General features: G+C 39.7%; 1 protein-coding gene across 7 annotated transcripts in view; it reads right to left on the bottom strand.

Moving 5' to 3' along the window:
* Window positions 1-14,623, bottom strand: part of stxbp6 (syntaxin binding protein 6 (amisyn)) — a 49,913-nt gene that overhangs the window by 3,100 nt on the left and 32,190 nt on the right. For 6 of the 7 annotated variants that reach the window (XM_061696709.1, XM_061696708.1, XM_061696711.1 and 3 more), the window contains exons 3-5: window positions 10,778-10,908; window positions 10,525-10,690; window positions 1,489-1,646 (exon numbers count right to left, since the gene is read on the bottom strand). In XM_061696709.1, the coding sequence (XP_061552693.1) occupies window positions 1,489-1,646; window positions 10,525-10,690; window positions 10,778-10,908 (455 nt within the window). Of the gene's footprint in view, window positions 1-1,488; window positions 1,647-7,384; window positions 7,484-10,524; window positions 10,691-10,777; window positions 10,909-14,623 lie in introns of all 7 variants that reach the window. The other variant, XM_061696715.1, reaches the window with a different exon arrangement.

Below are 14,623 nucleotides of genomic sequence, written 5' to 3'. Positions count from 1 at the left end.
TGTATGCGTATATTAATAATTATAGCTATGGTGTATATATATATATATATATATATATATATATATATATATATATAAAACTTTTTTTTTTTAAAGATTTAAACAGAAAACAGGTTTTTTGGAACCCATCTTCCATTATTTGTTAAAATACTCACCTATTTGCTATTTTTGTGCTCTTTCGTGAATGCATTAAGATGTCACAAGATGGCAACAAAGCCCTGTCTAAATAGGAATTGGTCTCAAGAAAGTATGTCGAAGTGCTACGCCTCGACTGAGACAAGCTTTGTGCGTCAGACAGAAGCGTGGGTTTGTTAGTGGAGTCTTCGTTGCATGTGCATGTAGACAGGTCAGGTGCATTTTTCAAATCATCATCTCCAAGTTATTTCTTAATAATGTTGGAAGATGAGCTTGAAATGATATTTAAGTGTTTTGGGACCGTAGTTTGTGGTATATTTACAGTTTAAACTATTGATGTAGGCCAGTGACTCTTGAAGTGTGGTGGGATGCGGGCTCCCTCTAGGGGTACTCAGTATGTTGTGAGGCTCTTCGCAATAAATGTATTTAACCATCACATTCCAAACGGTGGATTTTTTTCTGCCCCAAAACATTCAGTTGTATTGAACTTTTAAGCAGAACACAATATCATTGAATTATAATTTAAGTTTTTTTCCCCCCTGTATTTAAGCGCAGTGTTAATATTCAAACTGTGCATTATGTTGCAGTGGCTCACATTGATATTAAATACAATGGTACTTAAGTGTTACTTTATTGTGAGCATAAAATTTGAGTTATGAGCGCTAGCTATGGTGGAAGAGATGTGCTTCCTTGAAGCTGTTTGTTGCCACTCCCAGTTTAAGTTTATTTTCAAACTAAACATGAAACAAAGAGAATTACCTGTTGTGTATTGAACCACACCAAACAAAGCATCCAACAATATTCACAGGCATATGGTCTTCTTCTGTTTCATCATCAAATCTACACGTAGTAAGTCTGAATGAATTATACTGCCCCCTGGTGTTCAAGGATCACACCAGAATGAGCAGCACACTGCCCATTGAATTATCATGATGTACAAATTGAATACTTTACGTTCTATTTAAGTATGTAATTACTGTGTTTTTATAAAGTACAATACTGTAGAGTGCTATTTTTTTTTTACATTAAAAACACGTTACAAACATTTTTGTTGGTGTTTTTTGGCACCCTGCATGGATTAATGGCATTTCCATTACTTTATATGGGGAAAGATGATTTGCGATGAGTGTTTGAATTAAGACTCATAAGTCAAAGTATACTTTTTAAGAATAAAAACTCTGCCTCATTTTTGATTTTGATGAATACTGTGGCCAGTTCCGCTAATGTATTTTAATGTTGGCCATGATGGTAGAACTTGGAGAGCCAACTATTTTTTGAGGTGGTACTTGTACAAAGTTTGAAAACCACTGAACCAGGCATTGTAGCACATGTCAAAGGCGAGTGCGGCCTCACCTTGTGCGCTGTGACGGAAAACTGTTCGGCGCTGTTCATCATGTCGGCGGTCCTCTCCTCGGCCCGGCCCAGTCGCTCGCCTCGCTCGTTCAGAGCCTGGCTGGCCTTCTGCACGGCGCTCGTCACGCTGTCTGCGGCCGAGTGGAGTATACTGTTGCCTGATGTCCGCCGGGGAGAAGAGAAAAGAAAAAGCAATGGACATGGTCAGTCTTGGGATAAAATCGTTGAGAGTGGTGTATTTACAAATGATGCAGAGGTATTTGGCGACTTTTTTTCCCCCCAATGTTACTGATATATATTGTGGGCTCTTGGTAGTGTAGTGCTTCACATTGGTGTCCACACTAGTCCAAGGTGAGGCACACCTATTGTCATCGGTAGGGGTTGGACTGAAGCGAAAAGGTCTGTTGCATGCTGGACTGACCGTTACTCATCGTCATAAGCTTGAAGAAAGTCATTTCCGGAAAAGGCACAATAATTGGAGGAGATATGCCATAGATGGATGGTGTGGACTGTGATTTTTTTTTTTACCCTGGAGTTAGGGAAAACATGTTTTTGAAAGCACCTGTGCAGGTTTAAGCATAGCCTAACAAGAAGGTAATACATTGAAACGTGCAGCACCGTACGGCTAAAAAGTGGACCTCGGATAGGACGGCTCCTGGGATATTCATGGAAGCCCCAAGTGTGGGTTTTGCCTTGACAAGCCATCCATCTACAGCACATCAACGGGCTACTGCACTACGCGAACAGCAACTTTGCAGCTGCCGGGTTCCGGCCGGGATGTCATCTCTCATTTTACGAAGACACGTCCGGGAGAATATTCCCGATCATTCAACATATCGTGTGTTGCGCGACAGCCAAGAAGCAAGCACACAAGGACAGCTGGTATTCCTTCCGAGGAGGTGATTAATCGGAGGAGGAATGGCATTCTTGCCCACTTCCTGTCTGGAGAGAATAAAAAGACAATTCCTCTTGAATTCCATTTCAGACGGATCCCTCGAAATGCCTTCAAGGGAGTCCAGCAAGTAATACTCCCATCATCGTAATCATCCCACCCTGCTGACCCTTCAGAAGTGTGTGCCGGGGAGAACATCTCCATCTTGGCTTCACGCTGCTCCGGTTTCTCCCAAGGCCCGCGTCGTCACCGGCGTGGGCTTCCCCCCCAGGGGAGAAGGTAATTGCAGAGAGGCAGGGTGGCGACGCTGTGGGAAGGAGCTGATTGGAGCCCGTGGGAGTGGATTATGCTACTAAAACCACCAGCAAGTCTCCAGCGAATTCAGCTCAGTGAGTAGCTAAATGATTAACGCCACAATTAAGTTTTTATAATGTTTTATTTGTTTTTTTGTAGTTGTGATGCCACCACAGAAGGGCACCATGGTTGGCAAAGAGAAACAGTACAAATGATTGCCAAAGAAGCGGAAATGGATGGTATTGTGAGGTAGTGTTAGCTTAGTGACGACAGTGTTACAAGCATCTTATCTAATTTATCTTTGGCTTTTATGGGGTATTTTGTTGCGTTTTTGCCAAAGACAAATCGTAACTCTATTAAAAATACATACAGTACCTGTATATATTTTAAGAAAATATAAAGTTAATTTAGTTGAAATTTTAAAGAAAAATCCATTTTAAAAAATAATTTAAGTTAGTTTTTTTTTCATTCAAATACATTTTCTAACATTTTAGTCATTTGAATTAAAATGACATTTTAAAGAAAATTAAAATAAAGCTTTTTCATATATCTACGAATAATTATATTGAAGCTATTATTACAATCCTATTCTTTATAGAACATTTTAAGATTCTTTTTCACCCCCAGACTAAAGGTGGAGTTGTCGTCAGTCAATCACAGGGTGACCAAAAAAAAAAAAAAAAAAAAAAAAAAGGGGGTATTTGAGTGGTAATTGATCCCATGTCCGCTACTGTACATGGAAGTCAACAACGTGAACCACAACACTACCAATGGCACCCAGTCCAGAGCAAAGGTGGACTACACCCTGGACTAGTTGTCAGTCAAAACAGGGTGATTGAATAGAGAATTTGAGTGGGCATTGATACATGCCAGCGCCATGATTTCCTATGGTAAAATGTGATTCGCAGTTGGCATGGCAGGCTCCGCTGCTGTGTTGCTGGGCAGAACAAGCACATCCTCACTGCATGAACAGCAGAATATCCGACGCCCTCGGCAAATTGCAAACAGCCTCGTTAACGCTCAAGAGCGATCATATAGGATGGTTACGTTGCCGAGCGCTCACGGTCAAGTACGCCAGAGTGTAGCCTCTTATCAGTGCCGTGCAAGGATAACGCTGGGGGGTATGACGTTCGTGAGTGGGTGGCTCGAAGGGACGGGAGACTTCTTTTTACAATCGCTGCACTCAAATATTGGCAAGCACACGCTTATCTGCACTTCAACGGGTTCCATCAAAATAATCTCCTTAACGAGCGGCGTATTGTCAGGGGAGCTTCGGTTACTCGTGTTCACGAGCGGAAGAAGCGATGAAAGCCGTCATGGACGCTTAAGAGATGGCATCGTCCTAGGAGAGATGCACTTCAGAAATGATAGTTTTCCATCATTCCCAAATTAAATTTCCTATTGGGTGATGGTTATCATCAAACTCAAAATTGTAGTTTGATTAATTGTTGACTTGAGGCTGATTTTTGGAATATCAATCCATCCATTTTCTATACTGCTTGTCTTTAGAATCGCGGATGAGCTGTTGCCTATCCCAGCTGATTTGAGAGGCACTGTAGACTCTGGACCGGACTTGAGGCATATTTCACCAGAACAATTAGGTTGAACTCAAACCTGTACATTTGTGTTTATACATGTTATACGACCTTCTGATTATTTTTTTCCCCCCGTTTGAGACAAATTTCACCAGAAAAAGTGTAGTTGAGCACAAAATTGTAAAAATTCTGATAATTGACTGCTAACTTGAGGTGTACTTCACCTGCAAATTTAGCTTGAACTGAAAATCGTGCTACTTTTTGACAACGGTTGACTTTTGAGCCACATTTAAATTTTGGTTGAACTAAGAATTTTACAACTTTTTGACAAATGACTTAAAAGAGGGAACTAAACCCCAGATGACAAAACTTAAACATTTTTAATGTACGTGTTTTTTTTTTAACCAGCTGCTGTTTACTTACAGTAAATCTATTATGTATTCTGGGGGAAAAAAAAGTTTAAAACTATGCTTCTGCCTTCATGTACTTGCTTATGGAGGCTGCCATTTTTAGGTTCTTTCACGTTCCCAACATTGCAAATTCGCATGAATGTAACGTGTATTTGCCAGCTCCAGCTCATTAGGCAGCTAAGGAAACCACACAGAGTTAGTGATAAGATGTCGCTTGTCGTTGGTGAATATTCACTGTCAGGCGGAATCCTTGCATCTCCAAAATCACAACTTCAAAAATCAAATCAAAAAACGCCATTTTACTTGAGTTACCAAACACCGCATCGTTCATCATAGAGCATTGGGCACCAACATCATCAAAACAAGACCCCAAAATCATGTTAAATCACACATTTAATACGTTAGGGGATAAAAATCTATAATTTACTACGCTCTCATTGATTAAAATGGTTGAATACCCTCCGGCGCCAAGCATCCAAGTCAGTCTGAGCTTGCAAGGGCCAGACAACAAGCCTTTACTATTTCCAAAAAAGAAATGACTGTGGTGAATTAATCTTGCCAAACTCTATTTCAAAGGTCATAGAGCCATGAATGATGCAGTAAGTGAAACAATGAGATGACTAAAAGCAGTTTAATCAAAGGAAATGAACCTGCATGCACTTATCTTTGCGGCTGACACGGTTTAGTGCACCAAAGCATTACAAGCGATCCATTTTTAGCACATTACCGACTTACTAAAATGTAACTAACCCAAAAAAACTATCCAGACTGTCAAACTTGAGGGGATGATTATACCGTATAGCTTTGCAGAGTGAGGGAAGAGGCAGATTTTTGCCTCACTTCTCAAAGAGTGGCGCGTTCAAGAGCATTAATAGACTTGTTTTCAAGTTATTTCAATACTTTAATTACTGTGTAAAAATAGATGGCGTGGGGACAGAATAAATTCAATGGAGCGTCCTGGTTGCAGGTAAACATCTACTGGCGCTTCAACATCACTTTCGGTCTCCAGCAGATGATTTCGCCCGATTTGGTTACCCCATGCATTGATTAATTAATGATTCTCTAACTTTTATTCCACAAATGCAAAATTAATCAAAGTACTGTCTTTTGACCAGTGCTGGCACATACAATGTATTGTTGATTTAAAATTTGGGAGGTTTAGTAACCCTTCAAGGCATACTTCAGCAGAAAACCTTCGTTTCACTCATAATTGTGCAACTTTCGTGTTATTGTTGACTCATGAGGAAAATTTCACCAGAAAATGTTGGCTGCACTCAAAAATAATTGTGCAGCTTTTAGGTCTGAATAGTGTGGTCATTTTCTTTATATTCCTGAAGGGCCTGTTCCAAATTAGGTTCTCCGTATCGCCTTCCATATCGTTTTCTTAACTCGATACGACGCCGTGGTGATGCACTGCACTTCATGCCTGTCATGGGTTACTCTGCCACCTCCCTATCCTATCATATACCTGCATTCACAAGTACTGCACTCACTGCATCTTTCATAAGATCATCGTCAGCTTTACAGATGCCCGTTGAGAAACATCATTTTCATCATTACAGTCCCGACTGGAGAGAATTTGTCAAAGGCAATGCAGCAAGACGGGCGACCGCGGAAAACCAATATCAAAGACCACTCCATCTTGCGCTGCGCTTTGGAATGTAATTTTCCTTTGGGTGCATTTGTCAGCGACACGCAGTGAGGGGCCCCGGACAGTGAACATAACTCACAAACAACCTTTGGGGGCTAAAGTGGAAATCCTTACCAGCTTGTACTCCCCGCTGACAGTGACAAGTCATATCCGGTCGGTGGGGGAGATTTTGACCTTGCGCTCACTGTGAGCATCCAGTTATATTAACAACAGTGTCGGCCTTAAAAAAAAATGACAGCCGGGGTCACTCGCAGTATCCTCTCAGAGACCGCAGCAAAAAAAATGGTTGTATATTTACTGTATTCCTGCAAATAGTGGCCAAGTGTGTTGATTTCCTCAATCGCAGCTGGAGTGTGCCCTGTTAATACACAGTTTTGGAATGCTATAACAATATGACAATTGATGTTAAGGGAAACAGGAGTTGAACACTAAACAAAAATAACTACTTAAGAGCAACACACGGAACAAATAAGTTGTGTAGCTACCCAAGACAACGCGCACAACATTGCGACTGACCACAGTCTATCGGAACAGTAAATGTCTAATTTGTCTTCATCTTTGACTCATTTACATGTGCCAAGTGTCCAAATTATAATTCATCTCCCAGACTGTTTACGGGCTTCGGTTGGGGTTGCTGTTCTGGTCAGCAACACATGGGCTCAGTAGGTAACTCTTTGTTTGTGGGAAGAGTAGTATTGATGAAGTGAGATCATTACAGTTACTACCAATCCTTTGTTTGTCATGGAATGTGTTTTTTGCCAACCCTAAAAAGAAATAAAAGTGCTGGTCCACGGGAAAAGCAAATCTTCTAAATAGTTTTTGACTCGTTAACATACAGTGGATTTTAATTCATCTGAGAGACTGTTTGCATGCTTTGATAGGAGCTGTTGTTTTGGTTAGCAACTGAGTTCAAATCATTAACTCTTAAATGACCGTGTGTGAATGATAGCATCTTAAAGGTGATAATTAAAGGTGACTACTTACTACCAATTGTCTATTCCTGACGGGAACAGGGAGGCATAAATTTGAGGGAAATGTGTATTGATCTTGGCACCTAGTGCTATTTGGGGCACAGCGCCTTTTAGAGGGAAATGCAGTAGTCCAAATGTCTTACCTCGTCTTGTGAGATGACTATGGTGAGCAACCAGATCTTTCCTCACTCTGTTCATAAACACTTTGCAACGGACAACGACTGAATCTACTGCTTGGACTTCTGTAGTGAAGAAATATTGACAGTAATTATCCATTTTGATGATTGTAAAACATTTTGGATGAAATTAGTCGAGTTTTGGGTTACTACGTTTTCGGTTTAGTACGAAGGCTGGAAATGTTCAGGAATGGTATGCGGTCACTTTTAGTCTGAAATAATTTAAAATACTTGCCATTAGATGAAACATCAGAGAAAGTGGGATTTATGTGGATGTTAAAGTCACGGATGAAAAAGGGGCTGATTTAGCATGGAGCACCGTACGTCTTGTAGAGGTGAGCCGAAACGAGTCATCTGACACAACAAGGCACGTTGGTTGCACACACACACACACACACACACACACAACCTTTCCGACAGACAGGAACTCTTAAATGGATAAGGAGGGGCGATCGAGGAAGGTGACATCGTTAAGGCACCTAGTGTAACTCTAAAATAAGCCTTTAAAAAAAACAAGAACCTTAAAAAGAAAACAGCATAGTCATGAGAGACAGGGACACTTAAATGGATGGTGAGGGGAGATTGAGGTAGTTAAGCACCTGTTAAAACGCTAAAATGAACCCTTTAAAAAATAATAATAAATACAATTGTGAAAACTACTACTAAAGTGCAGTATAAACATTTTTTTCTCCTTTTTATGTTTTGCACCATCCCAAAATTTTGCACCTGGTAAGATCAATGCCCCTTTTATGAAGCCTTCAAACCCTGACGCATTTGGATCGAAGACTCCCAAGTCTATCCTTCTTAAAGCTTGTGCGCCATAATTCCGGTCTAATTTTTTTAAAGGGGTGAGGTAATGACAGAAGTCTCAGCAGGTAAGAGTCCCCCACAGTTATGGTCCCACACCTGAGCAGCCTCATGGTTTTTGTTTTGCACTGGTGTGAGACTTAAACTGGAGTGGACAGGGATGTTGGACATCCAGCTAGGCTACTGCCACAAGGCAACGTTGGTGTCATTTACACACAAGAAGAAACAAGAGAGCCCTATCAGATTCTCAGCGCACTCTGACCTCAAGAAAGAAATTCAGTAGTACTTTGACAAAACTTGAAGTCACTTAAGCCAAAGATCTTGGACTAGGAAATTCCAAGATGAATCAGTTTCTTACTTGAACAACTAATGTGGCAAATATCGCCGCTGTATGACAACAAAATCGTCCGGTCTACTTTATGACGAATTCGACTTTAACATAATGACAATTTCTGTGTTCTTGAACAGTTAAATAACCAACGAAAGTGTGTATTGTGCTGTAAGATATGAACCAAAAATGTCAGGAAATGTGACCTGGAACAGCTGAACATTATTTTGCGAGGCTTTTTATAGCCACTGTATTTGTGGACATAAGGAAGTCAAAAGTAAGACTGTTTATAGTGTCTTTGTGAACACTACTTTGATCAAATGCAGGCCCTTACATGAACAAAGTGTGAACACATTATGAAGAAATAGCCAACAACTGAATGAGTATTGATGGTTCCACCCAAATAAAACAATTAGTTAATTAAAAGACGTGAAGTATTTTGTTTACTTTAATCCCTCAATCCGTACCAGTCGACACAGCTTTGTACGATATGATTGCTATAGCAGTAAAAGACTTATCGATGCTACAGCGTCACTGTTTGAAAAACCTCGCGACGACTTGTAGTCTTTGGGCAACAAAGAAACTCGAGCTCATTACAAGCAACTCTGATCTGAATCGCTACTTCTGCCAAGGAGAGAAGGTTAAGTGACTCGGCATGTTTGTCGGTGAGCCGAGGATGGGTGGTGGGGAGGGCGAGATGTGTTTGTATTCACAAGTCCATGAATAATACAAAAGCGGAACAGTGCTCAAAGATGAGAGTTGAGGGTAAACAAATCAATATCTGATTTATCCGGACAGGATGCTACATTCTCTGCTGGCTTTATGAGCAAACTATTTACATCCTTGCAGTCAGGAAATGACAAAATTGGCTGCTGGGGTTCAGATCGCTACGCTGCCACTATACACAGATTGATGCATATAATATTAAGGTTATTTCAAGGGGCGGAAATTAACGGTTTCTTTGACAAACAATCGAATGAATAGAGCTTTATTTCAGCTCCTATGTTAATGTTTTGCAATGATTCACACAAGTAGGGATGGGCATTGGCAATTTTTTCTTGATTGACCTTGGGGAAAATTAAGTGCAAATTTTAAGTATACGTTTTGAAATCCCGTTTTCAAGTCTGTGTCATAATGAGACGACTAATTTTCCCGGAGGACTCGTGTACATTTGCAAATTCTCCGTTATTCCCTGAAAAACTCACTTATTTGCTGTTTTTATGATCAGGCCGAAGCCATTTCTAATTTATAAATATTGCTTTGGTTCAATTCGGTGGCATCTTGGTGGAAAGTAACTATTTTGAACTCGGGGGAGGAGCTTCATTCAGTCCCATGAATTTGGTTAATGTGAACATGAACATTGGTCGCATATTATTTAAATGTGGTAAATGTACATGTTCAAATTCACCAAATTCAAAGAACTTTCTTCCCAGTGTTGTCTTAAAAAAATAATAATAATAATAATAAGTTTCTGGCATCTATAGGCAATTACCGGTAGCCGCAGATTTGAGCTATTCACAGCAGGGCTCGGTCCGTATCCCCTACCAAAAGCGGGGTTTACGTTAATATGCAAGGGGCCGAATTCTTAAGCAATTCATCGATTTATCTATTTTTTTCTGTTTTAAACTCCAATTTTGACACCTGTGTTGTACTGAGCAGATGTTCATGCGGATGCAGGCTATAGTTTAGCAAGTAGCTCACTCCAGTTTGCCCTAGATTTAATCAACAATTAATTCGTAACGATCACAGAATTTATGATCCATAATTAGAACAATGTTCGCTAGACAAATTGTGTTGACCATCACTTGAACAGACGAAACAAAAGAGCATGCATTTTCATACACTTCAGGTGCCGGCTGCCGTCATACATAATTCAAAACAGGCAGCACTGGAAGGCAAAACAACATGGAAAAATGTGGCAATATTTTTTTATTTTATTATTATTATTATTATTATTTTGTAAAGGTCTCACCTCCCAGCAGTTTGGACTGACAGTTGACAAATTCTGGTTTTCGCATGGGGATGTAGCGCTGGCAGGTGTGGTGAAGAATCTGGACAAAGGTGGACTTCTCTCCCGCAGAACCGGCAACCCACTGGTCCAAGGCGTTATCGAACGTCAGGTCAAACTCCGGGGAGTCCTTTGCAGGAGTATAAGTGAGAATTTGTTGCTCAAAGACTAATGTTTGTGAACGTAAAACTATCACATTGAATTTAACAGGGCTTACTTTGTTGGAGTCAATGCCGTTGACCTGCCGTAGTTGGTCGATAGTCCACTGTGAGCGTTTGACAAAGCCGGACGATCCTTGGAACTGCTTCACTTTGGTGATGGTGACGTGGGCGGGCTTCTTATTCGTCACTGCAAAAGAAATGGATCGAAATTATATATGAGAAGGTTAAATTTATCGGGATGAGTGGACAGGCCAAGAAAATGTCATAAAGCATCGGTATGTTCAAGACAGAGACTAAAGGGGATACACATACAATAATTTAAGCCCCACTGTGAATACCAAAAGGCTGCAACTCATTGACCCAAATACATACAGCCTTTATTGATATTTTAAACCATAAATTAGGGCTGGGGCAATATAGGCTTAAAATAACCCCCCCCCCAAAAAAAAAAATCCGATCTGAATTTTCCACCCTTGAATTTAAAAAATAAAAAAGAAATCACAACATTCAAAACTAGGAGAAAGTCGCTCTTTAAACACAATCCTTAATACATTTTAATAAAACATTTAAATGTTCAACAATTTAAAATTAATAAATTAAAAATGCTCTATTTGGTATTAATATGTAACAACAAAAGTGTCACTGAACAAAACATAAATAATAAGACCTTCTTTCATCCAAAATTTACCTTTGTCCCTGAAACTGTAAAGAAAATTTTGCATACAGTATGTAGCACTCCAGGTACATGTGACAAAGACTCTCCATAACAACCCGGTCTAAACTTAGCACCTCCCGAGATACAAGCTCGTCTCTCAGCCGAGACGTACCACTTCAACATACATACTTGGACAAAATGTCCTACTCTCCTATTTAGACAGGGCACGATCTTGGGCCATTTTTGGGCATTTCAAAAAAAGTACAAGACAACGGAAATGGGTGAATTTGATTGAAATTCAATTGTTCAATTAACATAGGATAGGTTTCCATTTTTTATTTTGTATTTTTTTTTAAAAATGCAAACAGGTGACTTAACCAGTAGTGAACTACAAATGTGCGGGGGATCACTATACCAACAATCCGGCTGATATGAGGATTTCCCCTTTCTTCCGATTAAAGTTAACAAAGGACTGCTTTGTGTGAGTCTCACATTTAAAAAAAAATTTAGATGTTAAAGAGGTGCATACCCCACTTAAAATGAACTGATATTACCGTTTATACAAATAACAAAAGCAACTCCTTCCTTCCAACTGCTGAATCAATGTTATAATGTGTTTCCAAACTTTGTATTGGAAGAAGCGGTGTTGGTTTATCATTCTGTTGACCTCCTGTCCTCAACTGTCCTCTCTCCGACAGAATTACATACACTTCCTTTGGACGTCCATGTTTGTTTACGGATCATCTAGGCTCATAGTGTGCTTCTCGGAGACGGCCTGTTCCTTTTATTGCTTTTACAACCCGGCGAGTAGACCTCCGCTTCCGCCATCCGGTGTTATCTATTGTGTCGCCTCAGATAAGAGGAAGTGTTCGGGTCACTTTCTCCATTGTTGCGCCGTTCCACCGTGCTCCGAAAGTCGTGACTATCGCTGGCTCATGTCATGTTCCATCGTATAAGCCCCCGCTCTCGTTTGAAGCCCTTCAGCTCTGCTAGCAGTTTCTTTAGATATGATTTATACAAATATGGGCAGGGCCCATTGTTGCATCAAGTGATAAATTCGGTGAGCGAGCTCCCCGGTGAGCTAGGGGATGTTTGGGTATGTTTCGTGCATCCATTTGGACAGCTGCAGCTAATACATGAGGTGTTGGCCTGTGGTCACGGGAAGGAACAAAGGCTGAGGGAAAGCCACAATGCATGACCAAACAGACAAGGTGAACGATATCATCACAATACAAAATTTCTAGGGGCCCAAATAAGATGACAGCTGGATTCAATGGAGCAGTGTAGAGGAGGGCTGACGACACTAAAGGTGCGTGAATTCACAACGGAATAATTTATTGCATCTTGAAGAGAACTAAAGCTGTTGCTGATAAATTATGGTTTCCCTCCCACTACTACCTCCCATTACTAGTTGCTAATAGGGAAACGATTAGGTCGTAATTATTATATCGTATTGCGAGAATAAAGTCAAAATATTATGAGTATTTTCTATACCATTTTGCATTCAATCGTTGACATTACAACTTTATCCTTGAAAAAAAATTATTGTAAAAAATAATTATTTTTAATTTTATGATTGTTTATTTACAAAAATATTTTCGCAAGAAAATCTGTAAAATCTAGGACTATTAAGAATTCAGAAAAAACATTTTCCTCAAAAAAAGTGTTTACTCATGTCTTCGTAAGATTTGTAGAATTAAAACAAAAAATAGAATATATTTTGTCGCGTATAAATCCGGCATTAATATCGCAGTATTAAAAACAAATCTCAAAAAATACTATTTTCCGAATATGACATCTTGTCTGATCTTATTCATGTAACAAAGTCCCTGTAAAGTTAAAATGTCTTGTAAACATTTCACACAATGGAGAAGAGTCTTGTTACCAACCTTGCCTAATTAGAATGTAACAAAAAAAAAAAAGTGAAATTTATTAAACGAAGCTTCAAAATCATGAAAAAATTAATAAAAAATAAATAAAATAAAATCAAGCTATTGTCTCCGCTCTCAAACCCGGTGGCAATGTCTGCTGAACACGTGAAACCATGCCACGCTGAAAAATGGATGCTACATCATCTAGCATCTTTCTTATGCTTACACATACTGTTGAAACCAGAAGTTTACACTCTATATAAAAAGAAACATACTGTATGACATGAAACCAGACTAAACTTAATGTCTGACTTCACTTAACAGGGTCTTTAAGATTTTGTTTTCATAAAAATATGACTTTAATCGATGTATTGAAAAAGAACTCAAGAAATACGAGTACAGAATTGACTTTTTCCCCCTTAGATTGTATTTATTTTCATTTGTGGCCCAAAAACACCTTCATAATAGACTGGATAGGAAACGAAAGAAAAGTGGAACAAAAACAAGCTTTGAGAGGCTTTACCAAACATATTCAGTAGTTGCATATTCACCGACACCAGCTATTGCAAACAAACACAGGGGCGCGAGGATTGGAAAAGCAGTTATGTAACAGTGAAAATATGTTACTCACAGCATATTCACTGGCAGCCTTGTTGCAGCGTTTGCTTGTTTTAATTAAATAGGATTTTACGTTGGAAAGAGTCTGTCTGAAGGTCATGGAACATTCCCGCATCGACAGCGAGGTCTTAAAAGTGTCAGACAAATTTGAGGCTCTCAAATTAATTTTATATTCAGTTGACTTTTTGTTCCAGCTGCCTTAAATATTAAACAATGATTTAAGGTGAGAAGCATAGACTTGACCGAAACATGAATCAATCCACGGAGGGGACGCGATTCAAGCCCAACAACAAATGTTATTCATCTTAGTGACAACCTGATTTCCTGGTTTATTGAGAGCTCAAAGGTTGCATGTTGATGGGACTTTAAAACTGGAGAATGACACATTTCCCTCAACTGGAATCTTGCATTGTTCAATCATAAAATGTATAAATTGAGTAACAATCACAGTCTTGCCAACACTATTGTCACCATGCTTGCTGGGAGTAAGGCCCCGCTGAGGTTTCTTTCCCATGTTCCGATGGTGACGTGGCCACTTCCACATGTGGATTAGTTCCTTGTTGCGTTTGGCCATGAATGTCACTGCCCGAAGGGGGTAAAAAAATAAATAACTCTACTTACGACAGACGTTCAGCTTCCCAATGCAAAAATATTATCACACTTGTGTTGAGACGGGGAAACCAAGGGGAGCGGTGACAAAATAGCACGTTATCATACCGGACTGAATGAATCCCAGTTATAAGAGTATGGTAAAAGCA

The sequence above is a fragment of the Phycodurus eques genome, chromosome 14 (assembly GCF_024500275.1).
Source record: "Phycodurus eques isolate BA_2022a chromosome 14, UOR_Pequ_1.1, whole genome shotgun sequence".
NCBI classification, from domain to species: Eukaryota; Metazoa; Chordata; class Actinopteri; order Syngnathiformes; family Syngnathidae; genus Phycodurus; species Phycodurus eques.
Note: the sequence above shows the minus strand (reverse complement) of the source record. Positions and strands in the feature narration are given on the sequence as shown.